This window comes from Podarcis vaucheri, assembly GCF_965113315.1.
Source record: "Podarcis vaucheri genome assembly, chromosome: 3".
Taxonomy (NCBI): Eukaryota; Metazoa; Chordata; class Lepidosauria; order Squamata; family Lacertidae; genus Podarcis; species Podarcis vaucheri.
The window spans coordinates 78,209,592-78,232,764 of record NC_138761.1 but is presented as its reverse complement, the minus strand read 5'-3'; the positions used below and the strand labels follow the sequence as shown (position 1 = coordinate 78,232,764).

The following is a 23,173-nucleotide window of genomic DNA, read 5'->3' as shown; positions in this document are numbered from 1 at the left end:
ATGGGACTCTCAAGAGTCTCTTCCAGCACCATAATTCAAAAGCATCAAATAAATATGCTCAGAATTTGTGGGTGCACTGCTGCCACAGCCTTCTTATCTAGATAAAACCCACAGAACTCTACAGCTGCAATCTTGTGCATTCTTATCTGAGATAGATTTATTAAACACAATACTTTTAATCATTAATTTGTATCCCACCATTCCTTAAATTAGCCCAAGGTCCACATTTCATCCTTTCCACAACCCTGCAAGGAAGGTTAGGCTAAGAGATGTGCCTGATGCAAGCAGGACTGTTGAGTGGTGAGTTGAAGCCTGGTTTCCCAGATCCTAATTGGACACTCTTAACTACAGTGGTAAGGGACACGGGTGGCGCTGTGGGTAAAACCACAGTGCCTAGGACTTGCCAATCGTATGGTCGGCGGTTCGAATCCCCACGGCGGGGTGAGCACCCATCTTTCGGTCCCAGCTCCTGCCCACCTAGCAGTTCGAAAGCACCCTTAAAGTGCAAGTAGATAAATAGGGACCGCTTTATAGCGGGAAGGTAAACGGCGTTCCGTGTGCTGCGCTGGTGCAGGCTCGCCAGAGCACCGGAAGTGTCTGCGGACGGCGCCGGCTCCCGGCCTATAGAGTGAGATGAGTGCACAACCCTAGAGTCTGTCAAGACTGGCCCGTACGGGCAGGGGTACCTTTACCTTTTTAACTACAGTGGTACCTCTGGTTAAGAACTTAATTCGTTCTGTAGATCTGTTCTTAACCTGAAACTGTTCTTAACCTGAAGCACCACTTTAGCTAATGGGGCCTCCCACTGCCGCTGCGCCACCAGAGCACGATTTCTGTTCTCATCCTGAAGCAAAGTTCTTAACCCAAGGTACTATTTCTGGGTTAGTGGAGTCTGTAACCTGAAGCGTCTGTAACCTGAAGCGTTTGTAAACCGAGGTACCACAATACTATGCTATACTGATTCCGAGCAAATATGCATAAACTCATGCTGTATTCAAATTATGTTATGTATTTTCACATTCTGTGTTCTGTGTTGGAAGGGATTTGCATGATGTGGGCGTGTCCCTCTGCTTAGTCCTGCCCAGCTCTGTCATTAGGGAAGCTGTATCAATAGGCCAGCTGAAGCCACTGCCTGCAGCATCCCTAGGGTGGGGCTGGTGCAGCAAAAGAGTATCTTTCCTACCTTCCACCTTGTCTGGTATGAGCAGCAGAGCTGTGCTGCTCCATCAAGCCCTGCCGTTGTTGGTCAGGGACTTGGATCGACCCCTGAGCTTACAGGACCCTGACCCAATCTACCTCACACATTCCATTTGTTTCCACCTGATTATTGGAAACTTTACAACTCGCAGTACAGGCAAGCAATAAGGGGCAAACTGCAGAGCACAGCATCATTCAAAAAGACATAACATAGCTCTAACCATCTGCAGCTGGATCTCAGGAGGTGCATGTGCCAGATTGCCTGCCTGTGTCTCTTCTCTGACTTCTCACAGTGACAGCAATTAACCAAAGCAAAGGTAAGGGAGATGATGCTGGGGACACATCAGACAAGGCTGACAGCCACATTCATCCCATGAGCTCAATAGTAAAAGAATCATTTGGCAAGTTAGAGAAATTTGGCATGATTCCCCCACCCGTCTTAATGAAATCAAACACAATAATCTGTTTAACATCTGACATTCATTTCTGGAAATTTCCCACTATTATTTTCCAACATCTTAAATATACAACACACCTCAGAGAAGTAAGTGAACGATAGATTCTGGGTAAGCTGTGGATTCAAAATAAGCCCTTTCCCATCCTAAAGTGGGGTGACTTTAATGAACCCACATACTGAATAAAGTTAGCTTGGAGAAAGAATAATTTAAAAACCAGAATATGACACCGGATTTCAGTTAATAATTTATCTTACCCCTTCAAATAAATGTAAACTGGACATTTTTCTAAACTTGTGTGCTGACTTTTATGTTTTATTTTGACAATCAAAAATAAACAAGTGTTTCTGTATCCCAATGGTATATATTTAGCAGACATTTTCGTATTTTGCCTCCATTCAATTAAATACATATTCCTGTTGAACATTCTCTATACATTTTATACATAAAATATGTAAAAATACAGTAATAGGTTCATTTATTGCACATACAAAGTAAATTATGCTTGCATTTCTCTTTGCTCATCATTACACAAGTATCCTCTGCAATATATTATTGGCCTGAATATTTTAATATAATCCAAGTTTACTAGTATACTGAAATATTAAGGAATAGAAAATCTGTTATTCATAGTGCATTCTAAATTTATTCTAAGTATCATCTGCCTCACAAAGTTCCCTGGTTTAATCTATCATATGTAAACCACTGAGGAAAAATATAAAATATTTCATTTCAAAATTAAGTATTTTGAAATTCTAGACTTCTTTTCAACACACTGCTGTTCCCAACAGGCAAATCAAGTTCTCATTGTGCCATATACATAAAACTCACAGCGACTCTTGAGTTGCTAAGCTAACACCCTTGCCTTAGGAAGTTCTGGCCTGATACTTTGTAGCTTAAATTCCAACAGATCCAGGTTTTACAGTGTGCAGTTCCAATATTTAGCCAGAAGATGGTGCCACTTGCACTGCTCAGTTACCATACTACAGTAGTGGTCGTATCAGATTTCCTTCTATGATGCCTCCTTATCTGAGGAAGTTTTACAGTCAGAGGACTGATTTCAGTCTGAACCACAACCACACTAGCATGGGCCTGCTAGTATAGAGAAAAAGAAGTTGAAGGTCAGGAGCCATTTCAAAAGGCTGAAAAGGTTGAAATGCATGGGGGAAAGCAAAGAGGGAGGGAGAATAAGTGATGGTGGAGCGTGTCTGTTATTGAGATACTGAATTCTAATTCTAGGGCTGAATATAAATACAAGAGGTGAAAACCTGAGGTAGTACTAGGAGATTGCAATAGAGATCCTTTTTTCAAAAATCACAGAAAACCACTCAACTATGATAGCTCCAGAAGTAGATAGCTAATTAGGCTTTTGTAGCATGAGCAGAACACATACACTGTTCATTTGCTATCATGAGCCAGCCAAAGCGAAACATATTTAAAGCCCACTGATTTTAATGTGAGCATTAAAAAAGTGTAGTTAACTCCCTTTTAATTTGACAGAATTTAACTTTGGATTGCGTGAATTTTAAAGAATGCTATTTAGAAAGGTGCCACTGAAATTTTTAAATATAATGTCTTTATTTGATGTAGAAACCAAAACATAAATCACATTCCAAAGCTTGTGTATGCATTCTTCAGAACTCCAGTACCAATGAATAGGTACCATTTCCTTTCAGTGTAAGGGGTTTTAACCTCTGTTGAAACAGATAACAAATTCCTGCATGCATTTGAATCTTCATGTCTTATCGCTAAAGTGCTGGAATGCAGCATTTAAAATAAATTCTGAATATGATTGTGCATAAAAAGGTACATCTGAGTAAGCTACATTGTTCTAAATGTGCATGGGTGAGTGATGGATTTGTTGGGATACATACGTAATCTGGAAATGATCAGTCACTGAAACTGATTAATTTACTTTAAATTATCAGATTAAATGTGGATCATCATGGATTACTACAGGTCACAACAACTCTCTCTCCAGTGCTGGGATTATAACATAATATCAATAAATTATTAAAATTGGAATCAGTGAGGTGGGTATGGAGACATTCTGGATGTATTCTGCAAGAAACTACTCAGAGATAGATGGATACGTATGTGCATGACGCACTCACTGCTGTCCCATTATACATTAATTGACCCTCTTGTTTTTAGGAGGCAGTGGGTTATATTCAACAGGGTTGCTCTGCAGGTAAGCAAAGCTGCTGTGACTGGAAATGGAGAGAAACAATTTCCCATGATTCCTCCTCCCTCTTGCAGCCCCTTACTTCCCTTAAATATGCTCTGGAAGCCACACCCCCCCAATACCAAACTGCTTTCCTCCCCATTCCACTGATGGAAGCCTTACCATCGGCTAAGACACATAACTGGCTGGAACCCAATGGCTACAATTTAAAGAGTATCCTAGAATATGAGGGGTTCAGTGCACAGGAGAAACTTGGATTGTCCTGAAGCTGGAAAGGAGCATCCACAAAGAGATTATATTTTTTCTTTAAAATTCTCCAAGTCCTAAAAGTAGATCATGTGGTGCACAGGTAAAAAATAAGAAGTAAAAAAACTGCATTTCACATGCGGAGCTAATCCCACTGTCCTCTGTACAATAGAAATAATATGCATAAATCCATATTATTGAGGACAGTAATAAACAGCAGCCCTGATCCTTTGTAAGAGACAGCAATATACCCCCACCCCCATATTTAATAAAAAAGAAGTTGAGTACAGTCGGTAGTGTATATATTGTGTAAATCACAGAAACTAAGAAAATGTATAATTATAAGTTATCCAGTCACCACCCTAAAATGTTGGGTGTGCAGTAAATCAGCATGCTTGACTATATGGTGCTTTGCAGATATAAATGGCAGAGAACATAATGTACGACTAGAAAGTATATTTGGATATCTGTAAGCAAATGCAAAACACTACTAAACCTTAGGCTACGTACAGTGGTGCCTCGCAAGACGAAATTAATCCGTTCCGCGAGTCTCTTCGTCTTGCGGTTTTTTCGTCTTGCGAAGCACGGCTATTAGCGGCTTAGCGGCTATTAACGGCTTAGCGGCTTTAAGAAAAAGGAAACAAACTCGCAAGAACTCGCAAGACGTTTTGTCTTGCGAAGCAAGCCCATAGGGAAATTCGTCTTGCGGAACGACTAAAAAAACGGAAAGCTCTTTCGTCTTGCGCGTTTTTCGTCTTGCGAGGCATTTGTCTTGCGAGGTACCACTGTAAGTACAATCCTGGTAACAATACACACAACATAACAGCCTGTTTTTGACTCTGCAACTTGTATTTCAAACACAATTCAACATATAATATCTCACAGAGTGTAATTCCATAGACCAATACATCATGCAAACAGAACATATCAAGAGAAATTAAAGTCCAATGGATGGAACGGAGAGTTAGAATCTATACTGCCTCTCTGTTTAAAAAGGAACTTTGGCAAGTGATTTGATTAACTGAATTTATTTTGTTCCATGTTTCTGTCATACAAGAATACGGTATGTAAACTTGTTGTTTAATTTGTATGTTATGTTACTTAGTTTGTATAAGGATTATGTTACATCATGTTTGTTTAATTTAGAATATGCACAGCTGACAAAGCCCGGTTGGGCAAAACAAGGTATTATCCCAGAATCCTTGTCATGCTATACCTTCAAGTTTTCCATCTGATCCGATATCTACATACAAGGAACATTAGAATCCTCAAAGCAGCGATACAGTCATACCTCAGGTTGAAGTAGCTTCGGGATGAATATTTTCAGGTTGCACTCTGCGGCGACCCGGAAATAATGCAGACGCTCAAAATGATGTCATGCGCGGAAGCGGCGAAACGCAACCCGTGCAGACACGTCTTACGTTTACTTCAGGATGCGAACAGGGCTACGGAATGGATCCCGTTCGTATCCAGAGGCACCACTGTACGTGGAACATCATAAGATAAGCATATCATATTGTGGTTTTTGTCAATATGCCAATTTAGGAACCAAATGGACTTGTGAGATATTATATGTTGAATTGTGCTTGAAATAGAAGTTACATAGTCAAAAACAGCCTGTTGCATTGTGTTTGTTGTTACCATATCTATAAGCAAAGTCAAATGTTCCGAAAAAGTAGCATAGTGACTATAGTCATGGTGCGTATCTGAATACACTCCCATGTCAAGCACTCCTTGAATGTGAAAAGGGAGCACATAAGGTAGAAAGGTTCTGTTCTAATGGTTCTGTTCTAATCTACTCCCTGATGTACTCAACTTTCTGCATATAGAACTCAACATGCATTCAGAAGAGAATCAGTTCTAGAAGAACTGTGCAACATGCCTTTTTTTGAATATATGAACTGTCAGAATTGTAAAGTTAGAAGGGACCCCGAGGGTCATCTAGTCCAGCCCCCTGCAATGCAGGAATCTCAACTAAAGCATACACAACAGAGTAGAACTACAGCAATGTTTTAAAGGAACATGATTAGTGAATGGCACAGGCTAACTCTTAATGGTCGCACAAACAGAAAGCCTGTGCAATCTCTCTCTCTCTTCCCCACTCCCTTCTATACTCCCCCGAAAAAGCCTTCTCAAAAGGAGAGGGCTGCACAGTGAGGGTTGTGTTATACTAGCTTGCAGTGGGAGGGGGGAAATCACCAAAATTAGGTGGAAGAATTTTGCTCTAGTCTCTGCTGTACAGTCCTCTGCCTCCCCTTTTTGCAAGAGAAAGGTAGAGAAAGAGACTGCTTATGTGAGCTGCAACCCTACTTCTGTATTAAGGAAAAATCAGGCACAACTCCAGTTCACTTCTCAATTCATGTTTTTTAAAATTTTGCTTATCCGAAACTGAAATTTCACTACAGTATTCAGTTTCCAAGCACATTGTTTCAAATGCATTTTGGGGATTTAAATAATGAGCATGTGGGCTTATATTCTGAGAAACATGGAGTTATTTCCACTTACACATGACGTGATTTTCTGTTCCTCCACTCTGGTGGCAGCTCGACATGCCCCTTCCAAAAGCAGCAACACAGGATGCTGAAACTGCATCCTCTGCTGTTTGATGGGCAGATGCCAATCAGCATAGTAAGCTACCCTACTTATGTGTGCATCTAGGTGCTTTGTGCATGCACCAGCTTCTCAGAATGCAAGGCATTGTTTTTAAAGTAAGAAATCATGGTAAATTTTGTATTAGAGAACAGATAAAAGCACAATATTTACATGTACTGCTGCATTTAAGAAAACACAAAAATAACTTAAGACTTTCAGTATTGATTACAGCTACAGTATTCTTTCATAGAAAAGCAAGTAAGCTTGTGAATTTAATACTCTTGATTCTGTAACTGCTTGTACATGGGTATCACTGACATATACCCACTGTCCTACAGTGGCTCCTACAGAGTCTTTCAAACCTGAAATGCAAAAAACAAAACAAAAAGAGTTATTAATTACCATCATAGTGCAAAAGAGAATACAATATGACCAAGCCAATAACTGAGAATTTTGAAGGTTTGCTATTGTATAAAATTCACTGAAACTTTGTTTTCCTATTCTCAGTACTGCCAGCTTTGAACTGTCTCAGCAAAAGAGTAAAAGAGTACAAATGAGGAAAGGCAGTGTTTTCCCAACTGCATGTTAGAGTGAGCTAGGGTGGCTTTGAAAACTGAAGCTACTTTGTTGGATACCTCCACTGCTCTGTGCTTGGGCAGGGAGACAAGGGCCAGTACTGGGGGCGAGGGGGGGGGGAGCAGAGAAGAAATGGAAATAAAAGTGCACAGAGCACCAAAACCCCACTACATGAGCAGTGGATTTCTCCTCCTTTCTAGCCTCTTGAGATTTCACTAGAAACTTGTCCATGTTACAAATACATTTCTTCTTCTGTGCAGGCTACACACAGATATTTAAAAAAAGAGAAAACTTAGCTTCTGAAGATACCCATGTCTACAATTTATGGGGCTGCTTTCTAAATGCAGAATCATTGAGTCTACAGCACAGATATCCAGCAGTCCTGGATAATACACAGAGTCCTGAACAATGTGAAATGGCATATTATCTCCAACGTAGAAGATACAAGATTTCAGCAGTAAATGTTAAGAAGAGCCCTGCTGTCCCATCTAGACCAGCATTCTTTTGTCATGGTGGCCAACCAGATGCCTATGAGAAGCCTATGCTCAGAACCTAAGTGCAATAGTGCTCTCCCCACTGACTTCCAACAACTGGTATTCAGAGGCTTACTGCTTCCAACATAGCCATCATGACGATTAGCCATTCATAGCCTTACTGTCCGTGCATCTGTCTAATATTTTAATGCCACCCAAGTTGGTGGCCATTATTACTACCTTATGTGGGAGAGAATTCCACCGCTTTATTATGTGCTGTGTGAAGAAGTACTTCCTTCAGCAGGTCCTGAATCTCCCAGCATCCCGATTCAAAAGTTACTATTTATGGCCAAAGGCTGAAAATCTTGAATGTGGAAATTATTGCAAGCGTAAGAAACGGAATGTCTTAATTGTCCTTTTGGTGGAAAAAGGTGGATCTAAAAGATAAATGTTTATTGTAGCCTGCAGAAGTACTGAACTGATAAAACCAACTGCGTGATACCGAGAAAAGGGCATGCATTTAATGTACTAGATGTGCGTGTCCCAAAAATACATCATTTTCTTTAGGTACATACCTTGAACATTTCTGTTGCTAGAAATGTGCTCCAAAATCTTTTTGGATGGTGCTCTGACTTTCACATAAGCTGCATAGTGACCTCCTCGCATGGACCCACTATGCTCCACTATTCCATAAAGAGAATAGAGAACTTTCCCACCATCTGCCACATTCTTCATTGCAAAAACAAAAGGGAGACAGAAAGGGGGAAATGTGATTTCTATGCAGTGAGTTTTGAGAACATACTCAGCTTAAAAATATAACAATTAGCAAAAACAGTGACAAGCCTTCACTAATTCTACATCTTAGGCTAGCAAAAGGTGTTTTTTTTTGTGTGTTTTTAAGCTATTACCAATTCAATACAGAAATGAGGCTTTCTGTGATTTAAGGGGAAGCCTTAGGCTTCACTTGAAAACAAAGACAGCTGTAAAATCTGAAGCCTGAAATTATCTTTGAAATACTGTATAAATTGAAATGGTCTTCTGACATGCCATACCTTGCAAGAAGCAGAACAAAACGGAGCCAAGTCCAAAACAAGAGGGAAATCCACATGACGGTTTACTTTCCTTAGACTCATACCAGCCTGAAGAAGAAATGAAATATTTACTGTTTCTACTTGAGTGCCACCTGAATCCAGCTGTACTGCAAAATCACAGTACTGAACTTTTTTAATTCAAAAATTCTGAATTGACTACAATGACAAGAACAGTATACATACACTGACAAATTTATTTATTTATGGTACTTGATATGTTGATAAGAAAATTGCTAAATTCAGTCATGCAGAAATGCAACATAGAAAGCTAAATTGCAGTACCACAAAGAGAAAAGCTGCATCTGTTGAAATTATGTATTGTACAGAACTAAACTGTTTTTTTGAAAAATCCTATAAATCTAAAGATCCGCTTACAAAATGGCTTAGTCATTTCTACATTATATATTTATAAACCACAGAGTCATAGAAAATATAACAAGGCAGCACACAACATTAAGAGCCAACAAATCCTACTCAGAGTAGACTCTTTGAAATTCATGAACCTTTGTTAGTCATGTGTATTAACTTCAATGGGGTCTGGTCAGAGTAGGATTAGCAATGGATACCACCCTAAAACACCATTTTCTTTGGCAGTGTATAAAAGGATCAAGTCTTTGATATTTCTTCCACAGTCAAAATGTGACATGGATGAGGATAATTTTCATCAGCAGAAGAACCACTAGTCACTCTGGAGAAAATACAGTTTTACAGAAATTCAGTACAGTCCAAAATTATAACTCCTTTCAATAACACCTTATTTCAAGACTTTACCTGATGAAATCTTTTCAGATGGAGAACAAGAACAGCAGGAACTGAAGAAATCAACAGCTGCTTCCTGGCATTTGTATATACACCTTCTATTTTCTTTTCTGTACAGAAAAAAATATACCAATTTAAAAAGCATGGCAGTATTTTTTATTTTCTGTAGTATTTTAAGTATGCATACAATCCCCACAAAAATCCAGAAAGATGAATGTTTAGTAAAAGTCCTATATTCCTATTTTTCAAATGGCAGCTGAGGTTAAATACGCAATGATTTCCCTAAAGTCCCCAACACAGCTAAATATCTGAGCCAAAAGTCTACAAGATTTAATTCCATTAGACTTTCTACTGAGAGCACTGGCTCAGTGAACATATTGAATGTTCAAAAATGGTCAGAAAGCCCTCTCCTTTTTTGCTGGATATTTTGGACATAATATTGGAGAAAAAATATTTCAGATTTGATTATTAATTTTATAGTCAAACTAAAGGAATGGCTCTGGGAAATCCTGTTGCCCCTAGCACAGCAAATTTATGTAAGTCCTACTTCAATAGCAACCATCAGTTCTGAAAAGAAGAAAAACCTTCATGTACAGTACAGCAAGTATATGATACACAGATATTTATATTACTGCTAATCAGGACTGTGTGCTTTCCCCATGTTTTATACAGGTGAACATAGATGATATTCAGTTTACTAATCATATGGACTTACAACAGACACAGTGTTCGATGTTATGATTTATAACTCACACATACAAATTTGTGTAAAAAAATTACAGTAAATCCACTTTTAAAACAGATTAGATACAGTCATGGAAGAAACACATCAATTTTTAATTAGCCTGGACACTCAAAACAGTGTCTCCATGCACTGGAGCAATATATCTCTCATTATCGGGTGCTAAGGGCAAACAACTTGTGGAAGTAGACAGACCTCAGTCTGGTCCAGCAAGTCATGTTGCTAAACTCCTAAATTAGGTTCTGAAGGGAGTAAGTTTCTGCCAGAGAATAGTCAGCTAGAGGCAACTATTGTCACCTAGCCACTCTCCAACTGCATTATTTCCCATGTTTACAAATCACAAGACAAATCTCCATCTCTTTCACGTTGGAGTGATTTTGCTCAGAGGAACTGGGAGACATCAATAGAAGAAGAAAAACACTGTAAATGCATTTTGGCCACAAGAGGGCATTAATATACAAATACAAATTAATGAAAGATGGTGACAAATGTCGTATTTATTTAGGTCCTCTAGAATATATAAATCACACATGCACGTATAGATAAAACCTATTTATGCTACTGGAATAAATTACATATCTGGGGAATCTGCATAAATTTCATCAATCACAAGCTTTGTATTATATGCCAATTAGAGTTAAGGAGTTGTTTTTTAATTTGAAGTGCTTTGAATGTATCACATCAATATGTAATTGAGTGCATTTGTAGCCAAAATGGCATTATTCACACAGAAGAGGGAGGTTATAAGCATGGTCTGGAGAATCACAAGTTCTGTAGAGAGACAGCCCAAAGAGGACTGAGCTTGCCTGAGTGAGCATAGAATGACAACCAACTGTCCTGAATCCTGCATGGGAGCACTACACACCACAAAAGAAGAACTGTACTGAGGTTAAAAAGATTTGCAAAGACATGGTGAGATGAACAGGTTCCCCTCAAAAATGCACATTAGTTCAGTCTCTTAAATGTCACTGGTTGCAATCATACAGCTTTTCAGGGTCTCTTGGTTATACAGCCAGAATCCAAAGGACTATTTTAGGCTGATCAAGGTCTTGGAAATGCCCAAAAAGAGTTCTGAACTTTATCTCTGGAGAGTGGACTTTCATGCTGGGTGACAAAAGGTCTTTGAAATTCCTCTCTGTTTCAAATGCAGTTTACCATGCAGGATGGTGGCTGCTTTTGAAGGAATATACAGTGGTACCTCTGGTTACGTACTTCATTCGTTCCGGAGGTCTGTTCTTAACCTGAAACTGTTCTTAACCTGAAGCACCACTTTAGCTAATGCGGTCTCTCGCTGCTGCCGTGCAATTTCTGTTCTCATCCTGAAGCAAAGTTCTTAACCCGAGGTACTAATTCTAGCGGAATCTGTAACCTGAAGTGTATGTAACCCAAGGTACCACTGTAATACATTCCCCGTCCCCCCACAAGTGTGCCAGAATCATACACTCCCTTGGACCCTGGAAAGTTGTCTATGTGAAACAATATACTCAGCCACCATTTCATTACCTGTGAAATTTCCTTTCTTCTGGTGCTTCTGTTTCCGTTCCGTACAGTTCTCACACAAAAGTTTGTTGTTTCCCATTAAGAGCTCCACATATGTAAACTGGTAGAGGCATGACTGGACTGAACATTCTTTAGAACTAGTTATGTAACATTGAGAAAGAGTCTGGAAAGCATTTTGAGGGTTTTGCAGTAATGTGGGGTTCTCTGCTGAAACGTCTATGTTGTTGGACAGACTTGACAGCTGATCTCTACTGAGAGTCCCTTCAGTCTCACTGACACCACTACCCAGGCAGAGGTTTGATAAGCCAGTAGTAAGTCCCTCTGTACCGCCATCACTTGATTTGTTACACTGTGATTTAATGCTTGCAGATAAATGTTTATGCTCATCAGTGCACAAGCCAGGTGTGCTACAAGCTCTGCTGGAAGCAGTTTGCTTAGAATGACTTTCGCTTTCAGACGCCTCACTGTCTGCACCAATGCTACTTTCAGAATGACTTGCTTCTTTTTCACTGCCTTCAGTCTGACTTCCATTTGCCGCAGATTCCATTACCGAACTGCTGTCTCCTGTATATGGAACAGCAGATCTGCCTTCACCTTTAGTGTTTCTGACTTTTTTGTGCATGATAAAATGTCTTGTTTCTTCTTCAGCAGAGGAGGATTTTTTGGCAAATCTTCTTTCATGATTTTCTTGGTTCTGTCAATTTCCACATCATTAGCAAAAGGGAAGGGAAAAAACCCAAACGTAAGTCTGTTGAAAATCCATAAAAGCATTGCACTAACTCTTAAAAGCATTTTGAAAAGACGGTTTTTAAAAAACAAACAAACAGTGTTTATGCATTTGCTTTAAAACGCCTTTGGCGATGTACTCCAACCTGAAATATCCTACCTTTCTGAGACAGAAAAACCCTTTAACCTATCTTATGGAAACCCTACAGCCCCCTCCCAGGTGTTAAGATCAGCAGAAGGGGCTTCTTGGTAGTTCCACTACCCTCAGGAGTTTGGGTGGTGGTGGTCCTGGAGAGGGCATTCTCTATGGCAGACCCCAATATCCTCGTGGATTTCCATGGTCTTTATATAAGATGACAACAAAACCAGCCACAGAAGGCACAAAGACCTACGATTTGATAATGGTTTTGAGGGGATTCCTTGCACAAATGATGATGATCCATAAGTATCTGTGCATTGGATCCATGTTTTTGCATGGCAGTGCTGGAAAGCTCTGGATCTGTGATGTTTACAGATCAGTGAACACAGACACAGCTGACCAGTTATTTGATAGGAGTTGCAGGGCAGTCCAGTTTCCTTTCCCCAAATAACTCGCCTACCCCCATGCCCTTCTCAGTTACTCCACCTTCTGGTTAAGCTACTCAGGTACAGATGAGCTCTGAAAAGTATATAGAGCTGAAAGATGTAGTGCCTAAAGGTAAAGGGACCCCTGACCATTAGGTCCAGTCGTGGCCGACTCTGGGGCTGCGGCACTCATCTCGCTTTATTGGCCGAGGAAGCCAGAGTACAGCTTCCGGGTCATGTGGCCAGCATGACTAAGCCGCTTCTGGCGAACCAGAGCAGCGCACGGAAACACCGTTTACATTCCCACTGGAGCAGTACCTATTTATCTACTTGCACTTTGACGTGCTTTCGAACTGCTAGATTGGCAGGTGCCGGGACCGAGCAATGGGAGCTCACCCCGTCGCGGGGATTTGAACCGCCAACCTTCTGATCGGCAAGTCCTAGGCTCTGTAGTTTAACCCACAGCACCACCCGCGTCCCTAGGTAGTGCCTAGGATATCTTAAATTAAATGCATTAATTTAGTATTGCAAACAAAAATATTTAATTACTAACTAAACTTAAAGCTTAAATTCAATTTTTGATTCCATGCAATTCAAACTTAGATTCCATCTGTAATAAAATCTCTTACGCTTTCAAAATCAATTTATCTTAAGGGCTTGTAAAACTTCTGCAATAAATAAAGAAAAAACAGTGGCAGCTCATTCCTCTCTTGACTCCAATTCTACAATATTTCATGGATGGGTTATTCTTAACATAAAGCTATTTTGGCTGGTTTGAGCAGTAAGTGGGATATGAAAGCATAAAAACGTGAACGTGTACAACTTAAGTAAAACTGAAAGTGTTTAAAAATCCCTCTTGAGAACTATATGAACACTATTATACATTTATCAACACTACAAAGTTTAACTTTGATTAACAAAAGCAGCATTAGGCTCAGCAAAAAGGATTTAAAAGCCTGCCTTCCAATGAAGTGTTGGTTTTTTTCCAAATGCCCTTGGATATTCAGATATAGCTGGGCTTTCTGTCATCCTTGGCTAAGGAAAGAGGATCCCAACACATGGTGTTTGGAATTGGCAGTGCCCTATCTCAAAATAAATTTTCTAGTAAATATAAAGATGGTAAATATCCCTTAGGTGATAGTCCTAAATTACCTCAGCTGGAACTAAAGTCCACTGAATTCAACCAGGCACACATACAAGTTTATGTTTATATGACCAAGGGAACCAAGAAAGCTTTCCACTAGCGACAAGGAACTTTCTAAATGAAAGGTGAACCATTTAACTATAGAGTGTAAAGACCTCTTTAGGTCATTTACACACTCCTCCTCAGATGTGTTTCTCTTTATTTTAATTCAGACTTTGAATTCTAAAATTAATCAGCCTCTAGACCCTATTAGAATTTTCCCAACTTGCTGTATTATTATGGGCAAGTCACTCATCTAAAAATGGGAACGGCTTCCATTAATTTCCATGGCTCAAAGCTTATACTCTTAAAGCCTTTCTAAACAATCAGGAGGAAGGGAATTGCACTTTAGTTGCATGGGATCCAAAATACCCTTCCTCACAGAAGCTCTTATATTGGCTGCATCACATTTTCCCAGTGCTCAAATCACAGCCTATGTTGCTCATCTCCCAGCAAGCAAGGTCTTTGGATTGAAAATTATGCCAGGAATGTGGCTGAGCAAGTTTCATGGGCCACCAACAGGCCATCATCATTTCAGGAAATGGAAGAGTCCAAGCCTCTACCCCGGAGTAGGGGACCCACTACCAATACCTGCAAGCTCCTGATCCTGATATACTCATCCTCGCTGCTGCTGCTGCTGCTGCTGCTGCTTGTTTATCCGCCCTCTTGAAAGGAACAAGCAAGGAGAAGGAGCAGAAACCCAGCATGCCTCACTGATTATCTTAGAGGACTGGGCCAGTGGGAGAGGTAAGCAAGTGAGAAACAACAGCAAGATGGAGGGCCATCTCATGCAGTATCTTGCCTCAAAGTACCAAAAAGCAGCACTTGGTACTATCAGTGACTTACTGATACTGCTGATGACATACTTGATCACCCCATCCCATGTCTGAGACTGCACAAAAGAGACTTGCATGAAAGTTGAAACTGACTGCTTTCCCGCAGGCAAACTATTGGGGGGTGGGGCGAAACTCAGTGTTTACAATTATTCAATTCCCATTGAAGGATTTCCCAAATAGCCCCTGAAATTCAGTTCCCTGTATTGCTAGCTCTGGATTCCTCCACATACAGTCTGAGCATTCCCACTTGTCTTGCCTTTTAAAAATAAGAAGGGGGGAAGGGAACACAGCACAACTATTATTCTCCATGCATTGTACATGGCCTCAATTTCTCACTGCTACCTCTGAATCAATATGGATTTATTCTCCCAAAGATTAAAACATAGCAGGGGCAGACTGTGGACTGATGGTCTCGCCACAATTCTTTTAGTGATCTTTGCCACTATACAAGTGGTAGAATGTTTGAAGGAAACCTTGTGGTCCAGTTTCTGAGACTGGAAAAATAAAAAAAGCATCTCCTAATTCCAGACTCCATTAAAAAAGAGGGGGAGAGTTTCTACAAATTTGCATGACTGCATACAAAGAGATGCCAAGTAGAAGATTTTGTGCTAAGAGCAAATGTATCAAAATCTGAAACAGACAACAAACATAAAAATCATAGCATTTGTCTGTATATGGTAGTGTGGCGGGGGAGGGAGGGAGAGACGGGGGGGGGAGAGAGAGAACACAAATAATGGAAGGGAATGGAAAAATAAAAAGCATAAATAGCCATTGAAACCTTAATGCCATCCAAAGAGAAATAAGTAGGTTTTTAGATTTTCAGCAATAGTATTTTTAAAGTCAGTGGATTAAAAGAACAACTAGGAGATGGGAAATTCTGCCAGACTGCCTTAGAGGCCTCACACTCACCACTCAGCTGTTAAGCAAAACATTTTTTCATCTGTCAAATGCTGAAGGATATAGGTTAAAATTTTAAATGAAAAATGGTCTGAAGTATTCTATTTTCAATAAATGATCTAAACATAAAAGCTTTCCTTGTAAAATAATCTACAGTAGAATATTTGCAGCAAAAAATATCAGCATCTCACATTGTATTAGCACATCATATCTGCAGCATGCTGTGCCACCATCAGGAAGAACCATGTTAAGAGGCTGAACTATGGTTCATAGGCCCTTGGGCCACTGGAGGCTGAGCACATCATGGAAGCCATGTTCCAAGTCTCCTGGGAGACTGTGTTGGCTGCACTTCTCATATAGTACACCCTGCCAACTGATCCACCAAATGGCATGAAGGCTGACTTGTCTGCTCTCTTGGCCAGCCCTGCACTGCTTGCAATTGCAGCCAGAAGCAAACTTGGACAACACTAGAGGAAAGCAGGGAGGAGGGCACAGAGTGTGGAGAATGAATTTGAAAAGTAGCTTTTTAAATTTTATTTTATTTTATTTTATGAAAGAAAGATCATTTTTAAACCTATCATTTTTTTAAAAAAATCACCTACAGACACACACACATACAATATTTATAGGTGTGGGTGTGAATATATCACACACTTTTAAGTTTCATAAATACAGTACTTTAAAATGTATTAACACCACATCATGAGCCCCGCGAGTATTAGGTGTACATATATCAAAAAATCTGTAATACAGTGCTGTAGATTAAAAGAGATTCAAACCAAATTTGCAGCTACTGCAAATTTCCATAAAAATGTGATTTGTTATACAACTAGTTGAACTACAGATCAGCAATGCTGTTGGATTCTTACCTTATCTTTTGTTAACAAATGTTTTCTAGACAATTTAGATTGTTGATTATTCAGAGCAGTAACAGAAGAACAGTTGTACTCAACATCTGCTTCTTGGATATGTTTACCTCTGCTTGTCCTCCCAAAAGGAACAGGTTTTGAGATCTGGAAAATACACGTGGTTATTCAAGGTAAAACATACAATCTCCTATATAAAAAAAATCTTTCCCTCCTACCTTTTCCAAACAAGATAGTGCTGGCTTATATCAATATGCAGAGGGTAAATTAGACATTTGACACTTTAAAAAATATATATCTGGTTAGTTTACTGGTCAAGTCCTAATCATATTGTGTAAAATAATATTAATGTGTTTAAAAATTTAATTAGATTGTGTTAATAATTACAAAGACATATATCTTCTAGAAAACTTCACAAAATTACTGCTTCCAGAAACTTGAGAGAGTAGCATAGGTCAAGGCTTTCCTTTGAAAAATCAAATACAATGGGCTAAATCAGCCCTTTCCAAACTCAGGTCCCTAGATGTTGTTGGTATACAGCCCACATCAACCCCAACCATCAGCCATGTTTGAAGGGAATAATGGAGGTTGCATCTGGGCACCCAAGGCTACAGAAGGCTGGGCTAAGAGGTAGTCCTAAGCCCTGAGCACTTGCAATCTATGCAGGGTTGCTCCTTCAGGAAGTCCAGAAGCTGCCTTATACTCGGTCAGGCTACTGTTTCATCTTGCTCAGTATTGTCTACAGTAACTAGCAGTGACTTTCCAGGTTTTCAAATTGGGTTTTTCTCTGTAGATGTAGGGATTGAACCTGGGACCTTCTACATGCGAAGCACATGCTCTGCTAACAGAGCTGCAGCCCTTCTCCATGAGCTATGGTCCTGCCCTCAAATGTTCCAGCAACTGTAGCTAAGTGTCTATGAACAGCTGTAGAGTTTCCAAACAGAAATCAAGTAGTTATAAAATGTCCCTGAGCATTTTCAGAGCACATTCATCTATTTTAAATTCATTTGGGTATTTTATACCCTGCTTTTAGGATTAAAATTTCTCAAAGCCCTTTTTTGTGAAATTCACGAAGAACTAATGTCTGTCTCACCATTAGGCTGACTACCTAGGATGGCTGCAGCGTGAGAGGTATAAATCAGCGGTAACTTAGGAGGCTGTCCGAAGTAGGGGAAGAAGCTCAGTAAACCAGGGTTAGGGAACTTGGGATGCCCCTCCCCCAGGTGTTGTTGGACTCCTAACTCCCATCAGCTTTGAGCAGCAGGGCAAATGGTCAGAAAAGGGAAGAGTTTGAGTCCAGCGACAGTTGGGATCTCCACCAGTTCTCCATCCCTGCAATATGTGAAGTCTAAGTGTTCCCTACAAAATGGTGACATCATTGCCTTATTAAGGAGGGCATGCATTTGCACATACATATTCATTACATACAAGTGGTCAAACATGTAGGAAATTGACCAGCTCTCCAACTCCAGAACAAATATAAAAAGTATAAAATTGCTTGAAAAAGGAGACACGCACAAAAAAGACACAACCCACAAGTAAAAGATCCTGCAAGCTGAATGTAGAGATTTAGTCAACTCCACCTAGCTTTCTTCACTGCACCTTCCATAGTCATTACATGCTGGTTTCTCTGTTGAGACATACTGCTTGCTAATCTATTTTACATAGCAGGGTCCTAGGGTTTTAAACTCCCCCCTCCACCTGATTGACGGGCCAAGTACCGCATGCTTCAAGGCATATCCTTCCTTTCTTTTCTATTGGTGACCGGTTAAAGTAATACAGTACAGCTGAAAGTTTGTACTCACATATGCTTGTTTAAAAAAAATTCAATTCACAGAAAAATGTGGTATATCTGTACATGGATATGGGCTATCCAGTCCAAATCAGTAGCCTAAGGGGATCATATGATGCAGAAAAGCAAAAGAACTTCAACTCTACAGGTTATACTCAAACATCTGACAAGGCTGGGCCTGTACAGAATACAAACTTCATTTATTTGCTCATTTCAAAGTCGTGAGGCGGCTTAGATAACCAGCTGAGGACTGCATCCATTAGAAATAGCTCTTTTCCCACAACAGTGATTCTTACCCATCCCCAATAATGCTACTTGTTAAAAATACCTGATTGCCTGAAGAAGTTCACCCTTCATGGGTCAACACTGAGTAATTTAGGTCATTTATTTTAAATATAACCGATGTGGCTGAGCAGATTCCTTCTCCCCCACCTGTCCACCCTTCAAATACCAAACACTGTGAGGGTGCTTATACTTAATGAGGAAAACACCTCTTTCCATAAGACACTTCAGTTACACTGCATGTTTTCACTGTGAATAACTGATTCATAGCAGAGAAAATGCTAATAACTACTTGCGAAGTACGGTAGCACATCAAGTTAATGCTTATACTGCTCACCTTTTATATCAGACAAGATCAGTTGTGTGCTTCTGGTATAAAACTAGTATATCATACAGGCAAAGGGAAATGGCTAGATAATAAATGTGTTTGAATTTATTAATCTTACGTAAGAGTCCCAATTCAGGAAGGGCAATCCACACACATTTAAAAGGCTCCAGGCATGATTTTTTAAAAAAATAAAATAAAATCTGAGTGTCACCCCTTTGGTCAGTGCAGATGGTCAAGTTCAGTTTGGCAATGCCAATATCTAAGGTAGGGTATGGAGAGACTGAATCCTGGCAATGTAATGTTTTGGCTGCTCCAACATCAAGTCAGTGATCCGCAAATACAGCAGCATGATGCTAATGTAGCAATTGTAGCTATTTATTAAAGAAGTTGTTTCTTACCCTCTCTTCTATTATAGGAAGTGAAAGATCAATGAAAGGTTCCTTTACTGTGGAAATCTTAGAAGAAAGTAAAAGAAGAAATATATCAAAGTGGAGTATGCATCATTTCTGGTTTCCATCATGCATTAGAATCTATAAACAACATCTATAAACAATAAACAAAATTATGTTGTGAACCACCTTGCGATCTTCAGACGAAGGGCGGTAAGCAAATTTAATAAATAATAAAAAATTAATAATATCTGCCTAATTCAAAAATATTACACACATTAAGGTTTCTTTATGTAGTGAAGAACTTCACGATACTGTTTTAGAAATGAAGTGACTGTGATTTCATTTTGGTTGTGTTGTTGATGTTTTTTTAAAAAAGCGAAACAGAAGTATGAACACTATGTCAAAATCTAGAAATAGGCATAGATTTCATTCGCAACAGAACATTTTGTCTTTTAGAACTTAATTTCAATACTATCAGCTCATTATTAGAGGCTAAATTTAGGCACAGAAATCTAAACATGTTTAGTTTTTTGCTGTTTTACACCGACTTTAACATGCTCTCCTTTCTCTTAACCACTAGCATCACTTTAGGCTTCAGCAACACAAGAACTCTGGCAATGGGCCTATACTAATAAGCAGAGGCAGCAAAATGCCCCACTTAGAGACTCCACTGGAAACCCACACATTAACATTTAAAGGTGGGTCATGTTTCTTTCAAAGTTGAACTTTGAGAGACACTGATGAAGTCTTTCCAGATACTAGGAGAGGGAGGGGGAAAGAAATATTTTTTCAAGTCCAGCTACTACTGTATCAATGTGGTGCCTGCCAGCAGGATTCTAGCCTTGTTTCCTATGGACAGGGACTCTCCATGTCCAAAAAAGCAAGCCAACTTTTGCAGTTCAGGGCACCGGTTTCCAGCGACTAGTCCCTGCCAATGCTGGCAAGGGAATATGAGTCGGAAACTTGTTTACCAGGGCTGTAGATAGCTCATGCCTGACACCAGCATGAGCAGGATTGCAAGGATGAGGCCACAATGATACAGAACAGTTAATCTTTCTGGCACCCCAATCCTAGCCATATGCATGGATCTAGCTGCTTGCAAAGGCTTTGGCTCAATGACATGTTTTCTGACATTTTGCTTATGAAGTATTCAACATGCATCACACTCGGTAATTTCCTGGTACAGCAAGTCTTAAGGATGTATTTCCCTCAGTGGTTTTTCCCAGGAGGTATCTTGGGAACAAATGGTTCACACAGTTGTTGCAAGATGGTAAATCCCACATTTAAGAACAATTTGCCCCCCCCCCCCGGGACATTCTGATCTACATTGTGAGGAACACTGCCCTCTTTCAAGGTAGCAAATCTGGCTCCGGTATTTCCATTTACGCAACTGTTCAGCATCATCACTATGTCAGTAGACAACATCATGAGTAAATATCTCAATATGCCACTTCGATGCCACAGACTGCAGGGCTTATTCAGGAAAAAATTATTATACTGCTTTTTGATGGTGCAGCATAATAATACTCTAAAACAGGTGTGGCTAACTGTTTTTTACTTGAAAGCTGACCAAAGTCACTACTGACCAACCCTTCAGGGTCCACATGACAGTGCTAAGTGTGGCCATTCCACACATAGGGGCAAACAGCCCCCCCCTCTCAGAAAATCCATGCAGATCAGCTAATTTCAAGTGTTTGAGCTTATGACTGAGAAGGTGGCGATTTGGATTCCCATGGGGTGCTGGGCTCTGCTCACCTCAGAGCTATCTCTACTTTGAAGTGTGTAGAATATTTTTTTTTGGCCAGAGGTGCAAATTCTGAGGTCTTGAAGAGCAAAGAAACTGGCTTGGGGTGGTTGGATCAGCTCCCCAAACTGGGGGTTAGCTGCTCTAGAAAGAGGAGGAGCGTCATGGAATGATTAAAATTGTCCTTTGTTATGCTGGAGTGGAACTGGGTGGTGTGAACAAGTTTGTGGGGCAGGGCTAAAGGCTTTAGAAAGATTTAAGTCTTTCAATGATGTACTGTATTTAGATTGATATTATAAAACAACAAGTCTACGGAAAGTTATAATGGAATTGCCATACTGGAGAATATCTCATATTTGCTAAAATATGAAAGCCAATATATTGTCAGCTGGTAGAACTATATAAGGCTGCTGAACAACTGTCTGTCTGTCTGTCTGTCTGTCTGTCTGTCTGTCTGTCTACCTATCACCCAGAGCCAGCCTCAGGGATCAGCATTGTTGGGCAACAACTGAGGCCTATGGCCTAGTGGGGGCCCTCTGCCAATTCCTGGAATCTCTTGGCCCTCCTGTTGCTTCCTATTTAACTGCTCTTGAATCCAAAGGAAAATTAGGGAAGCTAGAAGGACTCACATACCTTCCCCACCCAACACACACTCTCTCTTTCTTGAAATTGGTGGAAACAATCCGGAGGGAGGAATGAACAGGTAGCGGAAATAGCAGCAAGGAGGTAGGTATGCCCAGTTAGGGAAAAGGGCCCACTGAAAGAATTTTGACAAAGACCTCACCACAAAAAACCCCCAAACCACCCCCATTTATAACTGGCACTACTAACAGCTTCTGGGATATTAGTATTTTCTGTAGATGGCATTTTTAGTTCCATGCTGTGCATGAGGAACTAGCTAAGGAACCCTGAAGAACCTATAGGTCTTTGATGATAATGTGACAAACCTGCAGAAGGGCTGAGAAGAACATCTAGTTTTTCTTCAAGCAAGGAAGCAGCTACATGGCAGCTAGAGGGATATGTTATACTTAATGCCTAATTAGTTTTTGATCTTACTTTCATTACAGTATTAGAATTCAGATCTCCAACCTAAAATTATCCAGGTGATCAGAGTTGTTGTTGTTTTTTATGAAACTCCCTTCTCTATATGAAAGTGAAATTTAAAGGGTTGCACTTTGAAATAATCTGTTTTCTAATATACTATTGCAAGACATTGATAAAACAGGCAGTACAGAAGTTAATCAAAAAACACAGTACATTGACATCATTAAGTGATCTTTTACTTTAACAAATCAAATTCCAGAATACCTACATTTTCACATTCCTCACACATGATAGTGCTAGTCAATTCACCAACAAAGATCCTATCTATGAAGTTCATCTTCACACCCTCTCTTCCATATGCTGCAAAAACATTACCCTTTTTAAAGGAGGAAACACATACATCCATTCTAAAAACAATTCATTCTAGGATTTTCTTCTGAAAACAATTAGTGCATTGTAAGTAAACATCTGCAATACTATCAACACAGAAACGTTTCCATTCAGCAGTACTTAATACAGTTTTTGAGAGTGATAAAACATTTAGTTTTGATTTCTGTTTCAGATAGGTAACAGCATGTATTTCAAAACGAGGGATTAAAATGCAAAATATGACTATACCTATCCATATACCAGTACTCTTACATAGTGAACATTTTATTATGCTATACAAAGCATCAACAGCACTTCAGAGTGATCCCACTAT

At 39.8% G+C, this 23,173-nt stretch overlaps 1 protein-coding gene across 1 annotated transcript in view; it reads right to left on the bottom strand.

Moving 5' to 3' along the window:
• Window positions 1-1,935: 1,935 nt before the first annotated feature.
• USP45 (ubiquitin specific peptidase 45) overlaps window positions 1,936-23,173 on the bottom strand; it is a 46,174-nt gene continuing 24,936 nt past the window's right edge. The window contains exons 9-17 of the mRNA XM_082216638.1: window positions 22,739-22,830; window positions 19,689-19,745; window positions 16,892-17,035; window positions 11,820-12,510; window positions 9,587-9,684; window positions 8,777-8,863; window positions 8,300-8,453; window positions 4,867-7,037; window positions 1,936-4,585 (exon numbers count right to left, since the gene is read on the bottom strand). Coding sequence (XP_082072764.1) covers window positions 6,907-7,037; window positions 8,300-8,453; window positions 8,777-8,863; window positions 9,587-9,684; window positions 11,820-12,510; window positions 16,892-17,035; window positions 19,689-19,745; window positions 22,739-22,830 — 1,454 coding nt within the window. The 3' untranslated portion in view covers window positions 1,936-4,585; window positions 4,867-6,906. The remainder of the gene's footprint in view (window positions 4,586-4,866; window positions 7,038-8,299; window positions 8,454-8,776; window positions 8,864-9,586; window positions 9,685-11,819; window positions 12,511-16,891; window positions 17,036-19,688; window positions 19,746-22,738; window positions 22,831-23,173) is intronic.